The sequence below is a fragment of the Phyllostomus discolor genome, chromosome 6 (genome assembly GCF_004126475.2).
Source record: "Phyllostomus discolor isolate MPI-MPIP mPhyDis1 chromosome 6, mPhyDis1.pri.v3, whole genome shotgun sequence".
Taxonomy (NCBI): Eukaryota; Metazoa; Chordata; class Mammalia; order Chiroptera; family Phyllostomidae; genus Phyllostomus; species Phyllostomus discolor.
Window position 1 is genome coordinate 122,530,835 of NC_040908.2, and position 27,063 is coordinate 122,557,897.

Sequence of the window (27,063 nt, forward strand, 5' to 3'; positions counted from 1 at the left end):
TTACAATATTGTAAGATATCACTGTTATTTCATTTTGCCAATGAGGAAAATGATTTGCCCAAGATTGAATGGCTGGAAAATAATAAAGCCTAGATCTGTTCCACTTATACATTGCCAAGCAAGCCCAAATAAAAGTTATAGAATGACAGAGTCTAAACATTATTATTTGCTGCACAATGGAGTGTATAAAACACAGGCCTAGATACCAGAAGAAAGGCAAAATCTGAATGTCCTGAACTGGGCATTGTTCATCCACTCACATGGGAACACACTGATATTTGTGATGCTGCTGCAGCTGGAAACCTAAAACACCTGGGAAAAGGTTTTCTTTGTGTGAGATCTTCCAGTGTACCACTTGACACATCCTTGGCTTATATACACACAAAGTCAGAAGAATTTTGTGATGATTTGGAAATTTTTCTCTTCTACTCTCCAGGAAAGACATTCTTTTCCTAGTTTGGAATATCACTGCGGTTACTTTGGGCCAATTGCTTCACATCACTTTTCTTTCCTTAGGTTTAATGTCAGCCAAGATTAGTGTACAAGACATCTCCAGGTTACACTTAGTGTTACTTTCTCAATGGTATGGAGATTGGGAAGGCCTAGGTCAGAGGTGTTTCCAAAGTAAGATGAGGTTGGAGTCAGAGATATCTTCAGGGTCAAGTGAGGCTGGGTTCAGATGCCATCTGAACAAGTATGCCATTCTGTCAGAAGAGACAGTAAGGAAGAATAAGATCAGGATCCAACCCCTCAGCTTGCTGGGATGTAATGTATCTCTTTCCTAAGTCCCAGTTACCAGTAATTTTTTTTCATTTTTTTATTGTGGTAAAATACACATAACATAAAATTTGCCATTGTAACACGTTTTTAAGCATACAGTTCAATAGTATTAAATACATTTATAATGTTGTCCAACCATTCCACCACCAGCCATCTTCATAACTCTTTTTGTCTTATAAAACTGAAACTCTATCCACTTAAACAATAATGCCCCATTCCTCTTCCCCCACGCCAGCTGTGGCAGCCACCATGCTTTTCTATCTCAATGATTTTGACTACTTTAAAACCAGGTACAGGCACTTTAGAAGCCCTGGGCTTATAAGAGACTCAGACAGAGGCATCAGAAGCAGATATAATCAGGGTAAGTAATATGACAGAAGTAGAAGCAAGAAGTTGGGAAAGGTCATCCTGTGTGTGATACAGTCAATGATGTATCCAGGGATCAATGTACGTGGTCCAGTCCCCAGTGTACAATGAGATGAGGATGAGAGATGTTCCCAGGGAATAATGAAAATAGGACAGGAACTTTCCCCAGGGTAAGATAAGCCTGGGGAAAAAGTATATGGGGGTGACAACACCATTCCCAGGGTTAGAGGAAGAAAATAGCATGTTTGGGCTGTCACATGTAGCAAGGGAAACATAATGAGAGGAAAGAATTTTAGGGCAACACGTTTAGGAGGTGAGCTAGGGAAACAAGTAAATGCCTGATTTTAGAGAGCCTCGTGTAATGGTAAGGATTCGAGAGACTTCATTCTTTGGGCAATGCAGGGCCACTGAAAAGTTTTGTATAGGGAATAGATATAGTGAAATTTGCTTCTGGTTACTATGTCCTGTGTTCCCAGGGGAGCTGAGGTCAGGAAAGGCTAGAAAAAGGTATGGCAGTTAGGGACTCAAGGCAAATATCTGCCAAAGCCACAAGTATCTGGCATATCAGCCTGAGCAGATGCCTGGGAAGTGGGTGGAGCTTGACCTCAGTGAAATCACAGTTTTCCTGGACCTTGTCAAAAACCAAGAACTTCGGTGGTTGCCCAGCGTTGTGAATGTAATAAATGCCACAGAATTTTTACTTTAAAATGGTTAATTTTTTGTTGTGTGAATTTTACCTCAATAAAACAAGCTTAAAAACAAAACCAAATAAAACTAAGACTCTTGTTCTGCCTTAGTCTTTGTAGGAGTTGTCCTGGGGTTCTGCTACTGCCTTCCTTCTGCAAGAGCTTGGCTTATGGGTGGTAGCACTGGAGAGTCAAGGATGTCACTAGGCATAGCAGTGGGATGTGAGCCCAAAGCTCTCCTTTTGTCCATCCTTTCTTTTGGCCACCAGAGTCATCTTTCCAATAGGTCAATCTAACCATGGCCCTTACCTGGTCAGAAGTCTCTATTGCTTTTCAAGTCCTCGATTATAAAATTGAGGCTTTTGATCGAATCTGGTGTTCATAGTGTTCCATGATCTGGCTCCCACACATTGTCTTTTCAGCAAATCTTTCTCTCTGTTTTATTGATTGATTGATTGATTGAATTTATTGGGGTGATGTTGGTTCATAAAATTATATAGGTTTCAGGTGTACAGTTCTATAATACATCATCTGTATGTTGTATTGTGTGTTCACTGTCCCAAGTCAATTCTCCTTCTATCACCATTTATCCCCCCTTTACCCTCTCCTACTCCCCTCCACTCTCTCTGTATTTTTTTTTCTTTTTATTTTTAGAGAGGGAAGGGAGGGAGATTAAGAGAGAGAGAGAGAAACATCAATGTGTGCTTGCTGGGGGTTATGGCCTGCAACCCAGGCATGCACCATGATTGGGAATCGAACCTGCGACACTTTGGTTTGCAGCCCGCGCTCACTCCACTGAGCTACGCCAGCCAGGGCTTGTATTTTTTAAAATTATTTTACTGTTGTTCAATTACAGTTGTCTGCATTTACCCCCCACCACTCCCTTCCCACCTCAGCCAAACCTCCCTCCCTCCCTTGCACCCCCCCCTTGGTTTATAGTTGTTCCTGAAAACCTTCCCTCCATTTTCCCCTCCCACCTTCCCTCTGGTTATTGTCAGATTGTTCATACTTTCAATGTGTCTGATTATATTTTGCTTGCTTATTTGTTTTGTTGACTAGGTTCCAGGTAAAGGTGAGATCAGATGGTATTTGACCCTTACCACCTGACTTATTTCACTTAGCATAATGCTCTCTAGTTCCGTTCATGTTGTTGCAAAGGGTAGGAGCTCCTTTCTCTCTGTTGCGTAGTATTCCATTGTGTAAATGTACCATTGTTTTTTTATCCATTCATTCACTGATGGGCACTTAGGTTGCTTCTAGCACTTGGCTATTGTAAATGGTGCTGCTATGAACATTGGAGTGCATAGGTTCTTTGGATTGGTGTTTCAGGGTTCTTAGGATATAATCCCAGCAGTGGAATTGCTGGGTCAAAAGGCAGTTCCATTTTTCATTCTGAGGAAATTCCATAGTGTTTTCCACAGTGGCTGCACCAGTCTGCATTCCCACCAACAGTGCACTAGGGTTCCCTTTTTTCCACATCCTCTCCAACTCGTGTTTGTTAATTTGTTTATGATGGCCATTCTCACTAGTGTGAAGTAGTATCTCATTGTGGTTTTAATTTGCATGCTAGTGATGCTGAGCATCTTTTCATATGCCTCTGGGCCCTCCATATGTCCTTCTTGGAGAACTGTCTGTTCAAGTCTTTTGTCCATTTTTTAAATTGAGTTGTTTGTCTTCCTGGAGTGGAGTTGTGTGAGTTCTTTATATTTTGGAGATCAAACCCTTGTCCGAGTTATCATTGGCAAATATCACTCCTATCCACCATAGTATTCCTAGCCATAGTATTCCTATCCATAGTATTCCTATCACCATAGTATTCCATAGTATTCCTATCCACAGAAAACCATAGTATTCCTAAGACAAAGAAATAAAAGACATCCAAATTGGAATGGAGGAAGCAAAACTGTCATTGTTTGCAGATAACATGATAGTGTACATAGAAAATCCTATCACTCCACCAAGAAACTACTCAACCTAATAAGTGAATTTGGCAAAACAGAGGAATACAAAGTCAATATTCAGAAATTAAGGCATTTGGTATACCAACAATGAAATATCAGAAACAGAAATCAGGAAAAAAATCCCATTTGAAATAGCAACACGAAAAATAAAGTACCTAGGAATAAACCTAACCAAGGATGTAAAAGGTCTGCACTCAGAAAACTACATTCTCTCTGTATTTTTATTCATGTTTCCCATTTTACTTTCTACCTTTTCTATTTGGCAAACTCCTCATCCTTTAATACCGACTTCCAGTATCACCACTGTTCTCCTGTTATACATTATATGTCTCTCTGTTCATTATTTTACTGTATTGTAATGGCTTTGGGTATGATTGCCACACAGATTGAATGTGTTTTTTAAAAAGTGGACCTGCTTTTGTTTTTTTCTGTACTACTGACCCACTATTGCACAGAGACAGGCTTTTTTGTTTGTTTGTTTGTTTTAGAAACTCTTATTTCTATGTTACAATTACTCAGTCACCAAAGGCAAATAATAGGCAATGTTGGTATTGGTCAATGGAGTGAAGCTAACAGGGGCATCAATTCATAACAGTCTTGCTCTTCTCTTCCTTTCTCTTCTCTTCTCTCCCCTTCTCTTCCCTTTTCTTCCCTTCTCTTTCCTTCTCTTTTCTTTTCTCCCTAGCCAGAAGTTCCACTGAACAATGTCTGCAAACCTCAGGATAGCTGGTCTTGGGAGTAGATTTTTTGAAAATAGGACAAATAATTAAAAAAAATAGAAAATATCTAAAGTGAGTATAGCACAGACTGTTAGTTGTCTTTGCTGATTGGACTCTCATTCTTTCATTAATGATAGAACACTTCAGTTTTTGTGGGGCCCATGGCTGCCCAACCTCCTTTACAACCAAATGTGGCCACAAATCTAAGTTCTAAACAGTGGCATCTAAATGAAAGTGGTATGTCTACCTCTTCTGGGTCATGGCTTAGAAAGAGTGGATGAATGCTTCTCTTGTTCTTTTCTCCTTTCTACTGGTTGGGAGAGTGTATGAGGTACAGCACTATTTTTGGTCTCAGAGACGGCAGCATCCTGTTGAGTGACGATAGCAAATTTCCACTCTCAGTCCTTGACTGCTAACTGCTCAAATGTTATTTGAGAGAGAAATACACTCTGTTTGGTTTAATCTTTTCTGTGTGGGGTTCTCATAGTTATAACAGCTTGACCTGTACCCTCAGCAATGTAGGGAGCTATGGGGTTGCTGCCTCATTAAGTTGCTTTTTGCTGTTGTTCCTGGAGTTCTCTCTTAGAATGCTCACTGAGTTTCTGACCATTTCTTGCCTTGCCTTGCTTCTCTTCTTAGTCCTAAGTCTAGCTACTCAGGTGATACCCTGAATTCTCTTGTGTACTTTAAAAAATATTCACTGAGGTGAAAATCATATAACATAAAATTAACTATTTTAAATGGAACAATTCAGTGGCATTTAGTACATTCACAATGTTGTGCGACCATCATGTCTATCTAGTTCCAAAACATTTCTGTCACTCCAAAGTAAAGCACCTTATCTATTAAGCATTTTCTTCCCATTCCCTCCACCCTGGCAGCCATGAGTCTGCCTTCTGTCTCCATGGATTTATCTGTTCTCAATATTTCACATTAATAGATTCATATAATATGTGACCTTTGAGGTATAGCTTCTTTAATTTAGCATAATATTTTATAGGTTTATCCACATTATAGAATGTGTCAGTACATCATTCTTTTTATTTATTTATTATTTTTAAATTTTTATTGTTGACACTATTACCAGTATCCTCCATTTTCTCCCCCTTTGCCCTGCTCCACCCAGCCCCTCTGCCTCCAACCCTTTACCACATTGTTGTCTGTGTCCGTGAGCTATACATATGTGCACATATGTTCTTTGGCTGATCTCTCTCAATTTTTCCTTCCAGCTTCCCAACCCCCCCCCCCCCCCCAAGATTGGTCAGTCTGTTCCATGTATCCATGCCTCTGGTCATAATTTGTTTGTCAGTTTATTTTGTTCTTTAGATTACACATATGAGTGAGATCATATGGTATTTGTCTTTCTCTGGTTGGCTTATCTTGCTTAGCATAATAATCTCCAGGTCCATCAATGTTGTAGCAAAGGGTAGGAATTCCTTTTTTTTTTTTTATAGCTGTGTAGTATTCCATTGTGTAAATGTACTGCATCTTTTTAATCCATTCATCTACCAATGGGCACTTGAGCTATTTCCAGATCTTGGCTATTGTAAATAACACTGCTGTTAAACATAGGCATGCATATATTCTTTCTGATTTGTGTTTTAGGATTCTTAGGATGTATTTCCAGAAGTTGGATCTCTTGGTCTAACAGGAGTTCCATTTTTAATTTTTCTTTTCCTTTTTTAAAAAGATTCTATTTATGCCCTGGCTGGCGTAGCTCAGTGGATTGAGCGCGGGCTGGGAACCAAAGTGTCCCAGGTTCGATTCCCAGCCAGGGTACATTCCTGGGTTGTAGGCCATAACCCCCAGCAACCGCACATTAATGTTTCTCTCTCTCTCTTTCTCTCTCTCTCTCTCTCTCTCTCTCTCTCTCTCTCTCTCTCCCTCTCTTTCCTCCCTAAAAATAAATAAATAAAATCTTTAAAAAAAAAGATTCTATTTATTTATTTTTAGAGCGAGGGGAAGGGAAGGAGAAACAGAGGGAGAGAAATATCAATGTGTGGTCGCCTCTTGGGGATCTGGCCCGCAACCCAGGCATGTGCCCTGATTGGGAATCAAACTGGCAATTCTTTGGTTCACAGCCTGCGCTCAATCCACTGATTTTGTGAGACAGAGAGAGGAAGGGAGAGAGAAATATTGATTTGTTGTTCCACTTATTTATGCATTCATTGATTGCTTCTTGCCTGAGTTATACAAGCCAGGGCCCATTTTTAATTTTTCCATGGTGGCTACACAAGTTCAGTTTCTCACCAACAGTGCACAAGGGTTCCCTTTTCTGCACATCCTTGCCGGCACTTATTCTTTATTGATTAATTGATGGTAGCCATTTTGGCAGATGTGAGGTGATACCTCATTGTAGTTTTAATTTGCATTTCTCTGATGATTAGTGACATTTAGCATTGTTCATATGTCTATTGGCCAGCTGGATGTCCTCTTTGGAGAAGTGTCTATTTCAGGTCCTTTGCCCATTTTTTTATTAGATTGTTTGTTTTCCTGGTGTTGAGTTTTATAAGTTCTTTATATATTTTGAAAATTAACCCCTTATCAGATGTATCACTGGCGGATATGTTCCTCCATACAGTGGGTTTCCTTTTCATTTTGTTGAGTACATCACTCTTTTTAAAAAGTTAAAAAATTTGTGGTAAAATGTACAAGATAAAATTTGCCAATTTATTTATTTATTTATTTTCAACTACAGTTTAAATTCAGTATTATTTTATATTAGTTTCAGGTATACAGCATAGTGGTTAGACAATCATATATTTTAAAATGTTTTTCCCCCAACATTTCCACTACCTACCTGACACCATACATAGTTATTACAATATTATTGACTATATTTCTTATGCTGTATTTTACATCCCCATGACTATTGTTAAAATGACTATTTTGTAGCCATTTTAACCATTTTAAGTGTAGAACTCAGTGGCACTTACTACATTCACAGTGTTAGGCAACTATCGCCACTATCTTATTTCCAAAACCCTTTTCAACAACCCAAATAGAAACTTGGTATCCATTAAGCAATACCTCCCATTTTCCCCTCCCCCTAGCTCCTGTTAAAATCTAATCTACTTTCTGCCTCCATAAATTGCTTATTCTAGATAGGTATTTCATATGAGTGGAATTGTGCAATATTTTTCCTTTTTGCATTTATTGATTTTGTGAGACAGAGAGAGGAAGGGAGAGAGAAACAATGATTTGTTGTTCCACTTATTTATGCATTCATTGATTGCTTCTTGTTATGTACCTTGACTGGGGATCAAACCTGCAACTTGGCATATCTAGGTGACACTCTAACCAACTGAGCTACCCAGCTAGGGCCAATATTTTTTCTTTTGTGTCTTGCTTATTTCACTTAGCATAATGTTCATAGGTTTATCCATGTTGTAGTATGTATCAGAAAACTTCATTTCTTTTTATAGCCAGAAAATATGTACATACACATGTGTACTTTTATTGCATAGTAGTTTTAAATTTTTTGGCAACTCATTTATCTATTTTTTCTTTTGTTGCTCATGCCTTTGGTGTCATATCTAAGAATCTTTCCAATCCAAGGTAATGAAGATTACCCCATGTCTTCTTCTATGGCTTTAGCTCTTATATTTAGGTCATTGGTGCATATATAATTTTTATATATGGTGTGAGTCTAATGTACTTTTAAACCCTCGAATGTATACTGTTGCAGTTTTCCTGATCTGTAATGATTTCTAGGTCTTCAGATCCCAGCAGATACAGAAATTGTGTTAGCTGCTGTTGGCTTAAGTATAGTTTGTCAGCACAGGTACATCTTACAAGACATTTTTTCCTCTTCAAATCCTATCCACTGATGTGCATTTGATAGATCTAGGGCTACTTTGAGAGTAAGGATACTGACTTTCAGGGCTGCCAGTCAGTTGAGTGACACACCCTTATGTATGTGCATTAGGATGCTCTGCCATGGACTTGTTTATATCTCAGTGTCTGAGGAAAGGCAACAAACATTGGGGAGAGGCTTGAGTGAAACAAGGCAAAGCTGCCAGGGGCAGGGAAACAATGCTGTCAGGTAACAAGTCTGTACTGAGCCCAGTCAGGTTCTCAGCCCTGTGTATGACTTGCTGAGAACTGAAAAGCAGTAATGATTAGTGAAAAGCTATAATTTGGAGGCAGAAGCCTTGATTTCAAGTTGGATGACTTCAGGTTAGTCAATTCCTTCTGAGTCTCAATGTCTTCCAATATATAATGTGAATGCTGATTTCACAGGGTGTGTTGTTTTTCAAGATCTGATGATATTATCAATGGGAAAGTGACTTGGAAATTGGAAAATGCTGTGCACATTTAGGAATATAATGAGGAGTCAAGAATACAGACTTCTAGGAGCATTTTAAAAGATTCTTTTCATGACTGTGATTCAAATTTACTTATTTATTTTTAATCCTCACCTGAGGATATATTTTTTAAAACATTGATTCTAGAGAGAGAGGAAGGGAGAGAGAGAAACAATGTGAGAGAGGAACATCAATTGATTGCCTCCTGTTCATGTCCAATCGATGATGGAACCTACAACCTAGGTATGCCCTGATTGAGACTGAGCCTGCAAACTTTTGGGAATGGGGCAGTGCTCCAATCTGAGCCACCCAGCCAGGGCTCCCTGACTGTGATTTATTGTAAAAGTTTGGGTTTATGGACCAGATGGAGGTTTGGAATTCATTAACCAGATGGATGTTTCTTATATGTTTTCCCCAAATAATTTTTCATTTTTTGTGACTTTTTTTTTAAAAAGCTCTTTCAATTACAGTTTACGTTCAGTATTATTTTCTATTAGTTTCAGTTGTATAGCATAGTGGTTAGACAATGATATACTTCCCAAAGTGTTCCTCTTGATATTTCCAATAACCACCAGACAGTTATTACAATACGATTGACTATATTTCCTATGCTTTACTTTACATTCCTGTGACTGTTTTATAACTACCAATCTGTACTTTTAAATTTCTTCACCTTTTTTACCCAGTAACCCTCCCCACCGTCATCTGTTAGTCCGCTCTTTATGTCTAAGAGCCTTGTTTCACTTTTGTTTGTTGATTTTGTTTTTTAGATTCTACATAAAAGTGAAATCATGTGGTGTTTGTCTTTCTCTGATTGACTTATTTCACTTAGCATAATATCCTTTAGGTCTACCCATGCTGTTGTAAATGGTAAGATTTTGTTCTTTTTTATGGCTGATGTGAGTCTTTTGCAGGTGACAGAAACACGACTGAGACAACCTTAAACAAGAGAGTTTACTTATTGACTAAAGTAACTAAAAAGCCTAGAAGTAGATACACATTTAGACACAGCAAGATCCAGGGACTTGAATGTCATTTGGATCTAATTTCTTTCCTCTTGGTGTTGCTTTTCTTTGTTTTGATTTATTCTTAGGCAGTGGCAAAGATAGATATCAGCTTTGGGTATGCATTCTACCAGGTAAGCAACCATTATTGAAAGGTAATACCTTTTTCCTGATGGTGTTGGGGGTCCTGGGTATGATTTTGGTTTGGGTCTTGTGTCTACCCTAAGTTAAATCACTGTGGCCAGAATAATGCTGGACTTTTTTTTGGCCAACAGAGTTCATTCTACTCACAGAGTCAGAGTTAGCTCCCCTGGAACCATGTGGACTGAGATCCCGGAAGATCAAGGTGCATTTACTCAAAGAAGAGTTTGGAAGGTTGGGAGATAGTTGGAATAGCAAAAGTTATAGATGTCTGCTACATAGTGAGGCATTTTTTCATTAAAAAAAAAGAAGTGTATTTCTAATGTTTTAAACCCAACAAAGATAGAACTGCTCTATTGCCAAGGATATTGCTTAAAGAAGTAGGTATTGCCAAGGAACCTGGGCAGGTGGTTTGGGGTGACAGGAAGGGTCTGCAGAGCATAATTTGAAAGCTGCTTAGCCATTTTAGCTAATAAATATTTGTGGGAGGTGTGATAGCCCCTGAATTCCTTTTTTCCTGTCTTCCTGGCCTTTTGTAGAAGAGATTATATTTTTCTCTCCAATCAGGGAGAGTGAGGTAAGTAGCAGAGCCAGTTATAGCCTGAGGTTGAGGATGCCAAGGACCTTGCCTAATTAGTCCTGACACCAAAGTGTGCTTTAAAAAAAAAAAGCCATGAATCTTTTAGGTTTAAATAGGGACTCCGAGAACAGGAAGAAGTCACTTTCAATGTATTGGTTAATGTGAGTAATAAAATGTACTTGTATCCTGCGCATTTTGCAAGGGCTCAGTATGCTAGAGTGTATAGAGCGTGGGTTGGATTCTGTATTGTAAGGTGAGTGAGGGTGAAAGCTGCTCTCACACACGAGGCAGCCAGCAGCCATTCAGTTGTTGTTTTGAGATACGATTCACTGAACATAAACTGTGCCATTTTAAAGTGTACAATTCAATGGTCTTTAAACGGTTTTATGCAGCTATCAGCACTATCAAATTCCTGAACATTTTAATAATCCCCAATGAAACCCATTAAGTAGTCACTACCCATTCTCTAGACCCTGGTAACCATTAATCTACTTTCTGTCTCCGTGGATTTGCAAATTTGCAGCTGCTTTATCAGTGGTTATACTTAGGTAGTTAAAAAAATTATTTTTATTTGTTATTTAAAAAATAAAACTTTATTTTAATAAAAGAAATCTTATACTGTATAGGTTATTTTTTCTTAAGTGGCCAGCCCTTAAAAGGCAGTTCCTTTTGTATTTCAGCATTTAATAGAATGTAGTAAATACTTTTAACTGGCACATGAAAGAAAATGTATGTCTTAGTGTGTAGAAAATCTGTCATGCTCCATAATTTATAATATTTATTTTAAAAATTTTAAGAAATATTTTGTATATATTGTTCAAATAGCATTTCCTGATAAGTGAGTGCAGTTTAAAAAGTATTAATTTTCATGTACTATATCCCATTTTTTACTGCAGCAAGAAGGAATTTCACCATAGCATTTCACCAATGATGTGTGCCTTTTGTTTTTCACTATTAAGCAGGAAACCTATAAAAAGACTTCTTAACTGGGTTAAGTGTCTCCAGACTTTAAACATCAAATAAAATTTATAGAGGTTTAATTTTAGATTTATTCTGTTGATGTGTTTTTCATCATGATAGTTTTATTTCATCATTAGTTAATACAAGGGTCAGCAAACTATGCCTGCTTCTACAAATGAAATTTTATCACAGCCTCATTTATTTGTTTACATATTATCTATGGCTACTTTTGTACTATAATGGCAGAATTATTTAGTTACAATAGAGAATGTATGGCCTGTTAGCCTAAGATATTTAGTATCTAGCCATTTACAGAAAACATTTACTTAACCCTGATTTAATATGTCAAGGCACAATATAAAGTAAGGATACAGTTCATTGTTAATAATAACTGTAAATCCATATTTTAAGTAGTTTTTTGATGATTTGGAAAAATTTTTCGACAACTTATTTTTTGAACCAGTTAGATTATTTTTACTGATTGAGAGCTGATACTAGGAATAGAAGAATCAGCTTTGTTACTCTCTTATTACTGTTTATTTTTGTGTGTAATTTTAATATTATCTCCAATCCATGAGAATAATTTTTTTGTTTCTTGCTTACTTATTTGCAAGAATCTTTAAAATCATTTATCTGCATTGTGAGGAGTGGTTTAGAAGGGAAAAATAGAAATCATAATTCATTAAGTTCATTTAATCAGGGATGTACGTATTAACTGCAATATGTCATAGTATCCTGAAAACAAATGAGTGACTTCAGACACTGATGTCCTTCCTCTAACACTGTGGAGCTTCCACTCTATTTTCAGGACACCTTGTATGTGGTAGATGATATGTAAATATCTGGCATAATGACTCAGAGAGGGAACACTGTTAATCTGTACAGTTAATACAGATAAAACATAGCTTTTATATTGGATTGTCCAAAAAGTCTGTTATGTTTTTTCCTTACAATGTCTCTAATAGCGCTTTGTTGTCTTTAACTTCATTTGAAGCAATTTTGTTAGACTGTATTGTGAGAGCTGTCATATCAGTGTATATTTAAAAAAACATAAAAATTGGTGAATTTTTGTGCAGCCATTTTAATATTGAAAGCGGAAGAAAGTATGCAACATTTTTGACATATGCTTTATTATTTCAAGAAAGGTAAAAGTGCAATTAAAACTCAAAAAAATTTGTGTAGTGTATGGAGAAGGTGCTGTGACTGATTGAAGCTGTCAAAAGTGGTTTGCAAAGTTTCTTGGTATTGTTGACATTTGGATGAATAATTCTTTGCCATGGGGCTGTCTTATGCACTGGAAGATGTTTAGCAGCACCTCTGGCCTCTACCTACTGGAAGCCAGTAGTGGGAGATAGCTGACATACTCATCTAAATCAATAAAGTAAAAATGAAAAATTTTTCTAAAAATGAAAAATGTGTCTCATTTTATGGGAAAAACTAAAATGGCCTTTTGGTCAACCCAGTATTTTACAATTAAAAACAAATGTAAGAGTTTTAATTTTTCTTTCTCTACTTCCATTGGAAAGTCTCATGTATTCCACTTTGGAGATGACTGTCTTTTTTTTTTTCATTTTAAACAAGAAGTTTATTTAAACAACAAGACGCTTGACTTGAAAGGAAAAGTACCTAGGATTCATTTTTTTTAGAGTAATTTATCCCTACTTAAAGACAGATTGCTCTACATGTAACAGCTATGTACAAAAAAGTTATAAAATTGTCCTTGGTTTTACAATGATAAATGAAAAACATTAAAATTCTCCAATCAAGCAAGGTATGCAAGAATTTTTATGTTGTTCTTTTTTTGTTAAAGAGTGAGAGCAAAATAACTTACTGGAATATAAAGATAAGAGCTGAATGAGCAAGCCACTAACAAAAGGGGGTATCTTCACAGAACCAGTATTTTTCCCCATCCCATCTCCATGTGATGTCAATCAAAACATATTGTTGGCCATTTAGTTTTAAAAAAATGCAAATGCTTGTGCACATACATCAGTTACTTTATGTACAATAAAGGAATGGGGAAAGGGAAATGAAAGAATAGAGAAAACTATACTGTAGTAGTTAGGATGTGGTGGAACCAAATTGCAGTTTTCTAATTGAGAATGTCCTCTTGGTCTGGAGGAACAGAGTTCTGAAGGAAAGTAGCAGGTTCCCTTTTCAGTAGACACCTCCCATCTGCTGCTGGAACACATCAATTGTATCTTTATCCTCCAGTTCCAACTGTGCAGGTGTGTCTGTTTCATTGATTGGCTGCCCGTCAAATTGGAATCTGATCTGCCTCATTGACAAACCCTGTCGTTCACAATAGGCTTTCATTAGTTTACTAAGTGGTGTATGCCTCTTAATCTTAAACTGCACCACAGAACCATCCTGCCCCGCCACCTTCAAATTAATATGATCGTTGTTCTCAGTCTTGACTCCTTCCTTGGGTTTTTCGTAGGCCATGGTGAGCGCTGGAGTCTCCCCAGCTGTCACTTCACAAAAGAGGTACCAGGTCCGCACTGAAGGAGCACACAAGCAGCACCAGCGAGATGACTGTCTTAATATATATTATTTTGCGTAAATTTTTTCTGAATGTAGGCATACTCCCTGAATATAAATAAGAGGTTATAACATAATAAGAATTGAGCTCTAAGTCCAGCAAAGACTACCTTGTGTGGGTAGTGCTGTCAGCAGCTGCAGTTAGAGGATCTGGAAACCAAGCAAAGCCTCACTTAGATGTTTCATCTGCTCTTGTCCTGTGTGGACAACCTTCTGTCGTCCAATAAGGTTTTATATCTGCAGCTAATTAAATCAAAAATTTTAACCTTAGAATGGAGGACATAGGACTGTGTCTTCCTGACATTTTGTCACTCACCGGAAACACTGCAGTGAGCAAGACCACCACCTAACAGGCCTCATTAGTAGGGATTTAATTTGGGGAGTTGACAAAAGTTTAAGTATGGAATTGCACTACCTGGGTTCAAATTCTGGACTTTTGGTCTTGTTAGCTGCATATTCGTAGGCAAGTTTACTTTAACTTCTCTGTGTCTCAGTTTGCTCTTATGTTAAGTTGGGAGAATGGTACCCAATTTGTAAGGTCATTATGAAAAACTAGGTAACCCATAAAGCGTGCTTAGAATAGTATCTTGCATATATGAAGTGCCCAGTGAGTGTTAGTATTCACTTTATGAAGGTTTGGGTTTTGTTAGCACTCTGAGAATAATTATCTCTTTAAGCAGACTCTCATAACCGAGTTTACAAGGCTGATATATAAAACTAGAATGCCAATTTTTAAGTTTACCTTGAGAAATAGAACTGTCACATATACTGAAATGCCTGTATTGGTATGACCAGTACATTTTCTACCTTTGGGTACCATGGAATACCAAATCCTAGTCATAAAGGTTGTGGTGAACATAAAATTTGAAATAAGGGCGTAAGTTAGATGAATCCTATGTTTTGTGTATAATGTCAAAGTGGCTAAAATGAATATTTATTACTCTTTCTTCAGTTTAAGGATTTCTTCACTTAAAATGCCAGACATTCACTTTCAAACTCTTTTGCAGCTTGCCATAGGTTCTTTCAGTCTCATCTACTCACCGTGGACTTTAAACCTGAAGAACTGGTGATGCAAAGAAGCAGAGACAGCAGTGGTGGTAGTGTATGTAGCAAGATCGAATTCTGGGGGCAGTCATGGTTATGGTATTATAGTGGCTATGTTATGGTGGCTGGAGATCGTAGAGGTTGGCACTGGAGGCAGAGGTGTGCTGACCAGACTAGTTCTGCTACCTGATTTTTAGGTGTTATTCTTGGCACACGTCTCTGGTTTTCTACTTCTCCAGGTGAGTCTGAGCTTCTCTTTTAGTAAGTGCTTTTTCTGTTTAAACTAGCCAGAATCAGTTTTGGTTATTGAATTGGCAAGCTAAGTTATTTTTGCAGCTAAGAGCCCTGGCTGATGCAGCGGCTATAAGAAGTAGCCTGACACATTTGTCTCACAGTATGGACGGAAAGGTCATGGGAAAACAAATGGAATGCTTGGACATTGTTGGCTCCCTCTCACTTGGAGAGTGTTAGGATCACTATATTTCTAGGGCCTAGAATTGTGCCCGGCAGTTAGTAGGTGCTTGGTAAACCTTTGTGGGATGAATGAATGATGGGTTCATTGGCAACAGTGTGTCTGTCAATATGCGTGTCTGTGACTGTGCTTTTTCTCAGCTTCCATGGCTTAACTAAATTTCCTGATAAAAGACACATTTTTTTCTTTAAATATGTTAATACGGATGTAATTTTGTATAACAGTTAAATTTTACTGGCTTGGGAACTATTCTGTCACTTGACTTATCTCTGTTCTGTGGAATTTCTAGTTTAGCCCCGGTATGTGTCATGTAATTTTATGTGTTTGTATGCACATACATGTAGAAGGGCACCTCACAGAGCCCCAAAATGCTGACAAGAACTTGAATTTCTTCCTGGTGTCACAGCTTTCCTGGCATTCTGGAAGCCATCACTTCTTGAGTCTTTCTCATGAGGCTGTTGGTGAAATAAAGGAAAGCTTACACACCTATAGACAGTTCCATACATACATACACAAATATATAGTATTGTGTTTAAATCTCAGATCTGCCACCTAATAACTTTATGGCTCTTGGTAAGTTTCCTACAGATGTCCTGCTTTGCTTTTCCTCTGATGGTGGCACTGAGATTGGGAAAGACAGGAAATACAGGCCCTCTGTATCCTCTTTTTTATTCTAAAGCAGGTGGACCTCTGCTGGTCTATCCTTTAAGGTGCTATATGGGAACTGGCAACTAGCACACACATTCTGATGCCATGAGGTCATTTGCTTATATTTACTGAGCCCCTTCCTGGGTGCTATGAGATGATGCCTTCTGAGGCTGCTGAAGGTGCTGGGATTTTGAGAGGTTGGGATGGCTTGTTCCCGTTTCATCTGTTCTTTACCTGTATTTCTGGTGGAGAGGCTACGGCTGGTGGCAGAGCAGTACACCCGAGACCCTTCTCTCCCCATCTCTTGAACATAGTGTTTTAGACTTTGGGTTCTCATAAATCAGAGCTAGTACCTTGAAATGAAAATCTGTGAGCAAACTCACAAAGATGTAGGAATCATCTGGCCTAGCCTTCTTGAGTTTCAGTTGTAGACCCAAGCCCAAGGAGCAGCGACTTGTCCAAGGTGACACAATTGGTCAGGGTATAGTGAGTGAAGATATTTCCAAGGGCAAATTGAAGTTCCTACAAAGGCCAAGACCCATCTGAGGTCTGCTGTAACATAAAGCTAGCAGGGTTAGGGAGGCCGAGGGATTTATTCTGCAGTTTCTGTCCCTGTACCTTGTGAAGAGTCAACACCTTATCTTTGGCTGCTTTAGTTTTCTCCCACGTTTCATGATTTGGAGTGGACCCCAGACTACAATACATGGTCTGGAGCACACTGCAGCCCTAAATTGTCTGTCTTTAGCTTAGGTTATCAAGTTTACAGACAACAATCCTGTGCCTCTGTGGACACGTGACTGGGTTATTAATAGACCTGAAGCTCTGGGTGAGCCTCAACACTTCCCCCACCTCCCTACTACCAGCAGGCTGTCTGCTGGTAATTTCTTCAGTGCTCAGAGAGCTAGATGGAGAATGGAAACAGGGCAATCTGCCCATCCCCTTTTAGGAGGCAATGTGGGCCCAAGTCTGTATGAGTAGCCTTTGCCTCTGGCCTCTTGTGTCTCTGTGCTGTATCAGGTCAAGTGAAATTACTTAGCATTTAGGAGGAAATAATACTCCTATGCCTTGGTTGGGATTTAAAAAAATCTGTGTTGGGAGCACTTATGTTTTTTAATGATCATGTATAGCTCAGGGGGCGAACCTAAAGGGAGGGGAAGAAGGCCTACCAGTCTGTGGGCAACAGAAGGAGCTCAGTGGATGGCTATAGCAGGATGGTATCTACCATAGGCCTCTGTGACCTTAGAGAACCCAGGTCAGATAGTGACTGTTTTGCAGTCTAATAAAACATATTCCTTAGCATGGCATTCAAAGCACTCATAGATGGGGTTTCTGTTTCATAATCCCTACTTTATCTCTCCTTCCCTCCATCATGCAAATAGTTTTTCATTCTATTGTTCATCAAATCTGCTGTCATATTTCATGCACGGGCATTTGTAGGCTCTATTAAAATTCTAGTCCAAAAGTTAACTATTGACAATTTAGGGCTCTACAGACCAGTTTTGAATTCCCAATTACCTCAGAGTTATTTTGGACTGGAGCTCTCTCCTTCCTTCTCTCCTTCCTTCCTTCCTTCCTTCCTTCCTTCCTTCCTTCCTTCCTTCCTTCCTTCCTTCCTTCCCTCCTTCCTCTTTCTTTCCCTCCCTCCCTCCCTCCCTCCCTCCCTCCCTCCCTCCTTCCCTCCCTCCCTCCCTCCCTCCCTCCTTCCCTCCCTCCCTCCCTCCCTCACATTTTCAGTCATTCTAACATATTGGACACTCCCTCTACGCCAGGTCCTATACTAGGCTCTGGGAATCAGTGCAGTGACAAAACAGGTATGTTTTCTGCTCTTTTAGAGCTTACAGTGTAGTAGGGAAGGCAAAAATGAACCAAATAATTCCAGTAAAGTCTGATAAATGTCATGAAGTAGAAATAAGGGATGTGATAAGAGGGTACATATTTCAGGGGAATGTAATATTGTTTAGGGTGTCACATTACCTGCAGAAATGACATTTGAGTCCTGAGAATTGAGAAAAATTAGGTAAGTAAATGGGGTTAAGAAAGGTAGAGCACTATAGATGCAAAGACCTAGAGGCCAGGTATCCATGCCCATATCGGTTCATTTATTAAACAACCATTTATAACTGGTAGATAATATCATGCACTGTGCTAGGATCTGAGGACATAAAACACAATCCCTACCTGCCCTGGAGAAACTCAGTTAGGAGCAGTGGCATCACTCCTTGGTAACCAGGGTGCTAAGGTCACCCTAAATCTTGGACTCAGTCTCCTGGGTCCCATGTGACAGGACTTAACACCTTTAGAGAAACTGCCTGTCCTTGGGTGTTTGGTCCACCTGCCAAGCAGAGAGGACGTGGACCTCAGCTGGAGACTTTTAGCATTTGCTTTATCCCTGGCTTCACACTCACCAAATCCTTGGTTGATGGGGTTCATCTGCAGACTTGGGGTTGATGAAGGTCTAGAAATTGGCTTTTACCCCAGTAGGAACATGGGAGAGACTTTCTGACTGAGATAAAGTTGCCTTGATTTTCAGAGCTTTATTTTCCTGCTGTCTTGTATGTGTTATTCAAATTGATTTTGTGGTCTCAGACCCATCCCTTGTCTTGAATACATCTCCAGTGGCATTTTAGCTCTTTTTCAGAGTCCTGGTGCTGCTTATAGACAAAAGTCTTTGTGGCTACCTGTCCTGGACCGTGCATTGTGTAACTCCAGGATGTGCTGTTCACACAGATTGTGTTGTGAGTGCGACTCTGCCTCCCTAATTGTGCAACAGTGTATCATTGTGGCTCTCTTAAAGGGAAGGGAAGTAAAGTTATTTAAACTGACTGCAAGCCCCAGGCTAGGTGGTTTATATTCTTTACTTCATTTAATATATCTAGTAATGCTCTGAGGTAAATACTGTTATTGTCATTTACAGATGAGAAGACTAAATGTTCAGTGAAGCTAGTAAGTGGTGGCTTGGGACTAGAGCTCAGGTCTGACTCTAAAGTCCATGCCTGTCTCCCACTCCTGTCTGTTTCCCAGTGTGGTTATAGACTTTAGTTCTTGTGTGTCATCTTGTTTCCATGGCTTCTTTGGCCTTGTTTACTTTAACTTGTTTGCCTGGCCTCCCTGTGTCAATAACCCAAGGATTCTCGGCATGGCTGGGGCTCAGAAATGTGTCCTGCTAGAGTCACTTTTTTCCCATCTGAAATTTATTTTTGTTTTTAGCATGAAGTAACACTATAACCATAGCTAAAGTAATTTTTAAAGCACCAGTCAGCCCTGGATTTGTTGGGCTGCCTTTCTTACTTTTGCTCCCACAGCATTTACAGGAGGACAGAAGCTGGAGATGGCTCTCTAGAAATGTGTTTAAGTGAAAAAGGCATTGGTTCTGGGCTTCAGGGGTGGGATGAAATTCCCTCAGCAGTTCAAAGTTGCATGGCTACCAGGGTTATCTTTGTAAATTAGTACTTAAGGTCCCCTTTTCAGACTTAAGGTTCTCATTTCTCTATTTTATTTTTATTTATTTATTTTAAAGATTTCATTTATTTATTTTAGAAAGGAGAAGGGAGGAAGAAAAGAGAGGGAGAGAAACATTAGTTGCCTCTTGCGTACCCCCTACTAGGGGCCTGGCCTGCAACCCAGGCGTGTGCCCTAGGCTCGAAATTGAACTGGGGACCCTTTGATTTTGCAGGCTGGCACTCAATCCACTGAGCCACACGAGCCAGGGCTCATTTCTCTGTTTTAATAGAAGACTTTCCTCTTCAACTGGGGATTCTGGAGCTACTGGCCTTAAAGTAGGGAGAGTTTTTCCTTTCCAGAGCTGTCAGGAGTGTGTGTATGGGAGAGGGATGTGTGTAAGGAAGAGTCTGGGGAAAGGTAGGAGAGGAGGCGAGATGTGTATTTGCTGTCTCACCTACTTTTCAGCACTCTTTCTTTTCCTTTCTTCTCTGGGAGGCTTTGCAGTCCCGTGTGAGAAGTAGGGTTTTAAATAACACAAGGCTGCTGTGTTCATCTACCCTTGTTCCAGCTCCACCAGACGGCTTGCAGTTCCTGTAGCATGATAGTCGTTTTCCTATCTCAGGTCCTTGTGTTTTCTGTTCCCTTTGTCAGGAATATCCTTCCCATCTTCTCTCCTCCATGTATACCTACTGATCCTTCAAGACGCACTGTAGATGACACCTTTTCAGGACATCCCCCTGAACTGTACTTTAGCTACTATTATATCATTGCTTCATGCTAAAAACAAAAATAAATTTCAGATGGGAAAAAAGTGACTCTAGCAGGACACATCCCCCTGGTATCTTCTCTCTGGAGGTAGGCACACCTACTTTTGTGTCTTGAAAGCACTTTGTACAGTCGTCTGTTGTACCATGATTATTCACTTAACTGTCTGCTTCCCTTTCCACATATTTTAGCCGCTCAAGAGCAAGAAATAGTCAGTTTCATTTTTTTTAAGCAGGCACAAGGCCTGAAGGAAACTAGAGTATTAATAACTGTTGAATTGAGCTTTGCTGATATCTGGACTAGAAGTAGACAGTTATGTACAAGTACAGACAGTTATGTACAAGTACCTTGTGTACCTCTGTAAACTAAAAGAGGATTCTCTTGCATAATTTGCTGCATTGTGTGCCTTTCAGGCCCCATAGACTTTCAAACATGCATTGCAGGAGCTGACTTCCAGATGTTATCTTTGCCTGCTTTGTCTTACCTTGCCCTTCACCTCACAGTGCTCTTCTAAGCCCGTAGGCCTGGCCCAGGGAATGAGTTGGAAAGAAATGCCAGAAATGAGCCACTCTTGGCATTGTGAATCCTTAATTCGCAGGTTTGGCCCTGTGGGGCAATTTGAGGTGAGAAAATGGAAATGATCCCTGTCCCTGTAATAGCAGCTGAAAGGGCTCTCCTCCAGATTGCTATTGCCATCACTGTTGCTGTAGCAGCTGCAGCAACCAGGCACTTTCCTTATTGCATCTGTGTCTAAGACAGAATCGGTTCTTCTGAATTAGTTCACTTGGCTCACCCAGGACTGAAACAACTCCTCTTTTACTTGTTTTTTCCCCACTATCCTCAGGCCACAGGCTGTAGGATTGTTTATTCTTATCCTTTCATTTTATAGAGGAAGAAACAGGTTCACATTGGTCATGGGACAAGCTCAAGGTTATATGGCTAGTAAATGTCAAATGAGGCTGAACATTGGTCTTCCAGCTCCTGGCAGACTACTCTCTTCTCTATACCCTGCTATCTCTGATACCAGTCTCCTTTTCTACTAATAATTTCTGTAATTGGTGAAGTTGCTGAGGGTGAGACAGCCAGAAAAAACTTGGTGAAGGACTGGGCACAGGAGACATTCAGGGAAAACTTGATGAATGACTGAAGAAAAATCAAAGTTGATCCAGGAAGACCTCATGGTGAAAGCCAGAAGACTAAAGAAAGCTGATCCCTCCCAGTGTCACTGGAGTCTTTGGTTTTGGTGATGATTCCTGTGGTTTGGCTTTCCCAGTGTTAAACACAACCCTGTTGGCGCATGGAAAGGGTGTGGTTTGTGACACTGGTGTTTCATCTGGTGAAAGCCAGGTCTAATGAAACTTTGGGGAAAACCCCACATCTAGCCTACTGCCTTGGGTCTGCAGACCCCTTCCTTGCTCCCCAGTGGCAATTCCAGGACATAGATGTTGTGTACAGCTTTGAAAACTGCATTGCAAATAACATTTGTTGAGTGCCTACTATGTTTTCTGGAACTATTTTAGATATTTTACAATTCTTTCAATGATCATAATGTTCCATGAGTAGATACTATGACTTATTTTTACTTTTCAACTGACGTTATAAAATATAGTTTTATATTTTATATAAAATGGACTAAGATGCACTCATTTTATGTGTTCAAGTTTTGACACATATATATATCTGTGTCACCCCTCCCTTCCCCCCCGCAGTAAAGGTATACAACATTTCTATTAGTACCTCACTCTGCAGAGGGGAAGCCTGAGGTACAGTGGAGTTAAAGTGATTTGTACAAGGTCTCATGGGTAGTAAGTGATAGAACTGGGATCTGAACACAGGCTCTCTTACTCCAGAGCCTCTGTTTTTAACTGCTGTGTTATATTGCCTTCCATCTCTTGACTTGAGGTCCACCCATTGCCCCTCTTGCTCTGGTGGGTAAATGCAAAAGGAGTAAGATGACATAAGCTTAAAATATAAGCACTAAAGGGATCTTGTGGGGTGGAGGCCCAGAGATAGGCAGCAGGGAGGGATGAAACAGCTATCTCAGTACCCCTAAAATCCCAGAGCTATGATACCTGCTTGGAAAAAGTCCAGCCATTGTTATTATAACGAGAATGGTTTGTGCAACATTGATATAACCTGGCAGCCAGGAAGAGTAGACTGGAGTGTGCATGTGTGAACAATGACAACTTCACTGTATTAGGGTGGGGACTGTAGATGCCATTGAGTTGAGCATATTTACTGTGTGGCCCTTGCATTCAAAATGACTGAGCAAGTAGAGCAATGAATCTGCATCAAATTTTGTGTTAAGCTTGAACAGTCCTCCACTGAAACTATTCGGGCGATTCAGAAAGCCTCAGCTTATGGGCAACTGGTGATTGGCAGCTTCATCACGACAATGAGCCTGCTCATACATCATGTCTCATGCAGAGTTTTTTGGCAAAACATCAAATTACCCAGTTGACTAAGTCCCTCAATGGCCAGATTTGGTGCCCTGGGACTTCTGGCTTTTCCCAAAACTAGTATCACCTTTGAAAGGGAAGAGATTTTAGGCCATCAGTGAGATTCGGGAAAACAGGATGGGACAGCTGATGAAGATTGGAAGAACTGTGTGAGGTCCCAAGGTGGCAATGGGGTATCATTGTCCTAGGTACAGTGTTTCTTGTATCTTGTATCTTCTTCAATAAGTGTCTCTATTTTTTTCGTATTACATGACTGGATACCTCCTGGACAGACTCTGTACGTGCCTCTTGCCCAGCCTTTTCCTCTCCAAACCTTCAAAGAATAGAGCCCCTAACAAGGCATAAAATGGTGTCTGAAAAGGGGACTGGTTCCTAGACTCACATAACTGTGCTATAGAAATAGAGAAGAGGAGAAGACACAATAGTCTCACATGATCTCAGTGATATCAATGATAGGCTGCAGCCGGTTCTGGGTTGGGCACTATGAGGGCAACATGGACAGACTGGTGCATGTGTAAGGGAGGTAAGGTGGAGAGGGACCTTGAAATCTAACCCTTTGAAGAGGGCTTGAATGAGCCAATTTTGGAAGCCTTGAAGAGCAAATGTAATCATTGTCTTCATATTCTTGAAAGGCTATTCTTTGGAAGAGCAAATCAACCTTTTCTGGGTGGCTTCAGAAAGCATAAATCAAGCCCTGTGAGTGAATAACAATGTAGCATATTTTGGAAGAACTAAAGTACAATGGGTGTGACAGATCTCATAAGCTTGTCATCAACTTGGAGTACAAATAAAGTCAGATCTTTTTTCAATATTAAAATTAATCTCTTAAGTAAGTATGAAATTAGCTGGAAATTTAGTATGACTCTCTTTGGGCCTTGCCTCTTTGCTTTTTCTTTCTGAAGTATTCAAGAATTTTAAGGATTTATTTAGTCCCAAGGGGTCAGGCTTAGTTTTAAATAGAGAACTATAAGATTTTACTGGTCTGCTGGTGGGCCTCATTTTTAAGCTTCTGTTGATGATATACAACAGTGTGGCTTTTAAAAACACAGTTCTCACAGGATGCTGTTTCCTCATTTAGTGTAGCCATGAGGACTTAATTCTGCACAAGTTTCAGTGGTTCTTTGAGGGAAGATTATCGTGCTTCTTCATTGTCACCTTTGCCCTAGGTTCCACTATGCTTGAATTCTCAAAGTAAATGCTCTTAAGTTTATATATGTGTATAAGCTCACTCAGTGAAGGAGGAAACCCCTATGATCTCCAGTTGGCTGGGTTTAGAAGTATTTTTAGATTTAGCAACGTTCCAGTTCCAGAATAAGTCTTAAGTCTTCATGATCATTGTGGTTATAGTATTGAGCTTGGAACTCTTATTTAGACTTTCTCTGTCCTCAGTATGAGTACTTAAAGTAGGCTCTTAGTATCCCTTACTACTATTAACATGACTTAGGATCTTAGTCTGTGAGAGAAATTCTAATAGCATTGAACCTCAAATGAAAGTGGGGTCAAGGTTTCAGTTTCTGGTCATGGAAGGTCTTTGGACCCTGTGCATATTTGTACTCATTTCCCCCAGCTTTGCATGCTGAAGGTTTTTGAGAACAGTCTTTGTTAAGCCACAAAAGATCATGTATATCCTCTTCCCCAAGGGTAAAGTGTGTCTACCTGTTTTATATTTATATAGTTAAAGGCCCCCTCAAAACAATGAACTTTAAAATGGCAATTTCCGTAACTAAATTTCAGTTGTTTAACCTGGTCTTCAACTGAACAAGGAAGATTGTTCTTTTTTTATAATTACATTTTATTGGGTATGCTATTACAGTTGTTCCAATTTTCCTCTTTTACCCCCTACCAGCCAGCACTCCCCACTCCCTCAGGCAATGCCTCCACCATTGTTCATGCCCCTGGGTCATGCGTATAAGATCTTCAGCTACTCCATTTCCTATACTGTACTTTACATCACCAGGGCTATATTCTGTAACTGCCTATTTGTACCTCTTAATCTCCTTACCTCTTCACTCACTCCCCCACAGCCCTTTCCCATGTGGCAACCATCAGAACACTCTCTGTATCCATGATTCTGTCTCTGTTCTTCTTGTTTGCTTAGTTTGTTTTTTTAGATTCAATTGTTGTTAGCTTTATTTATTGCTATTTTATTATTCATAGTTTTGATCTTCTTCTTTTTTGTAAATAAGTCCCTTTAACATTTCCTATAATAATGGTTTGGTGATGATGAACTCCTTTAGTTTTTTCTTGTCTGGGAAGCTCTTTATCTATCATTTGATTCTAAATGATAATCTTTGCTGGGTAAAGAAGTCTTGGCTGTAGGTTCCTGCTTTTCATGACTTTGAACATTTCTTGCCAGTCCCTTCTAGCCCATAAAGTTTCTTTTGAGAAATCAGCTGACAGTCTTATGGGAACTCCCCTGTAGATAACTGACTTGTTTTCTCTTGCTGCTTTTAAGATTCTCTCTTTATCTTTAACCTTTGTCATTTTCTTTATGATGTGTCTTGGAGTGGGCTTGTCTGCATCCATCTTGTTTGAGATTCTTGGTGCTTCCTGGACTTGCATGTCTATTTCCTTCACCAAATCAGGGAGGTTTTCTTTTCTTATTTTTTTCCAATAGATTTCCAATTCCTTACTCTTTCTCTTCTCCTTCTGGCACCTCTCTGAGGTAAATGTTGGACCTCTTGAAGTTGTCCCAGAGGCTGCTTGTACTATTCTCTTTCTTTTGGATTCTTTTTTCTTCTTGTTTTGGTTGGTTGTTTTTTTTTTTTTTTTTTTTTGCTTATGTTCCAAATCATTGATCTGATTCTCAGCTTCATCCACTCTACTGTTGTGTCCCTGTAAATTGTTCTTTATGTTCATTAGTTATCCTTTGTTTCTGATTGGATCTTTTTTAATGCTGTTGAGGTCCTCACTAAGTTCCTTGAGTATCCTTATAACCAGTGTTTTGAACTCTGCATCTGATAGATTGCTTATCTCTATTTTGTTTAGGTTTTTTTTTTGAGTTTTGATATATTCTTTCATTTTGACCATGTTTCTTTGTTTCCTTGTCTTGGTAGTATTTTTGTGTTTGTTTCTATGTATTCAGTAGAGCTGCTATGACTCCCTGTCTTGGTTGAGTAGCCTAATGTGGTAGGTGTCCTGTATGGCTCGATGGTACAGCCTCTCCTATCACCCATGCTGGGTACTTGAGGTGTGCCCTTCATGTCGGCTGAGTACACCCTCCTCTTGTAGTTGAGACTTGGTTGCTATTGGCATATCAATGGGAGGAATTTACCCAGGCCAGTCAGCTGTAAGGACTGGCTATGACCACTTACCACCAACCTCTGCCTTCTGTGAAGAGTCAGCTGTGCAGGGGCAGGGTGGTGGTGCTCCACCGAGGTCTGTAGTTGTCCAATGGGTGTGCAGTCCCTGGGGTTTCCCCATTTGGTGCAGGCCAAGGTCAGCCCCCACCTTTGCCCTGGGCCACCCTGCCTGAGCTATATAGCAGTCTGAGATGGCTGCTACTTGTGCTGGGGTTGGAGATTCCCAGGCAAAGCCAGGCTGTGAATCGAAACTGACTGCTTCTAGTGCCAGGTGTGGTGCCACTTAGCAAGAGGTATAGAGGCTGGGGACCAGGGGCTTGCTGAGGCTGGCCAGCTGTTACTTATTTGAGAGGATTTAGGAAGTTGTGAAGCATGAGTCAAGATCAGCCATTTGTATCTTGGGTGGGCCCATAAGTTGGGTGGGACAGAGTCTCAGGGGATCTCCAGGGTGGGGCAAACAGTGGTAACCAGGTTGATGAAGTCTCAGATGTGGCACCCCTCTGCCACATCTGTGGCTCTTGGGGGGAGGGTTCAAAAAAGGGACAATGGCCTCTACCCCCTTTTCTGTCTGGGAGAAAGCTGTCCCTCAGCTTTCGCCTTGATGCCAAACACTTATCCTCACTGGGTTTTCAGCCAGACGTTATGGGGACTTATCTTCCTGGCACTGGAACCCTGAACTGGGGGCTTGGTGTGAGGCTGGGACTCCTTGCTCACAAGGTATTCCTTCCAAATTTTTATCTACCACATGTGCATGTGGGACCAGCCCATTTGGCATCTCCACCCCTCCTGCCAGTCTGTATGGATATGGTTTCTTTAATTCTGTAGTTGTCAGACTTCTGTTCAACTTGATTTCTGATGGTTCCATCTGATGGTTGTTTTATATTTTA

The 27,063-nt window shown here is 39.9% G+C and overlaps 2 protein-coding genes across 7 annotated transcripts in view; one reads left to right on the forward strand and one right to left on the reverse strand.

Moving 5' to 3' along the window:
- The window catches only part of STIM1 (stromal interaction molecule 1), a 183,025-nt gene that overhangs the window by 56,158 nt on the left and 99,804 nt on the right, over positions 1-27,063 (forward strand). The window lies entirely within an intron of this gene.
- Positions 13,062-13,967, reverse strand: LOC114499700 (small ubiquitin-related modifier 2-like). The gene has a single exon (XM_036028901.1). The coding sequence runs from the start codon at positions 13,947-13,949 to the stop codon at positions 13,662-13,664; it is 288 nt and encodes a 95-aa protein (XP_035884794.1). The 5' UTR covers positions 13,950-13,967; the 3' UTR covers positions 13,062-13,661.

Bases quoted from the DNA above. Each gene is read 5' to 3' on its own strand.
- LOC114499700 (XM_036028901.1), bottom strand. From the start codon at position 13,949: ATGGCCTACGAAAAACCCAAGGAAGGAGTCAAGACTGAGAACAACGAT.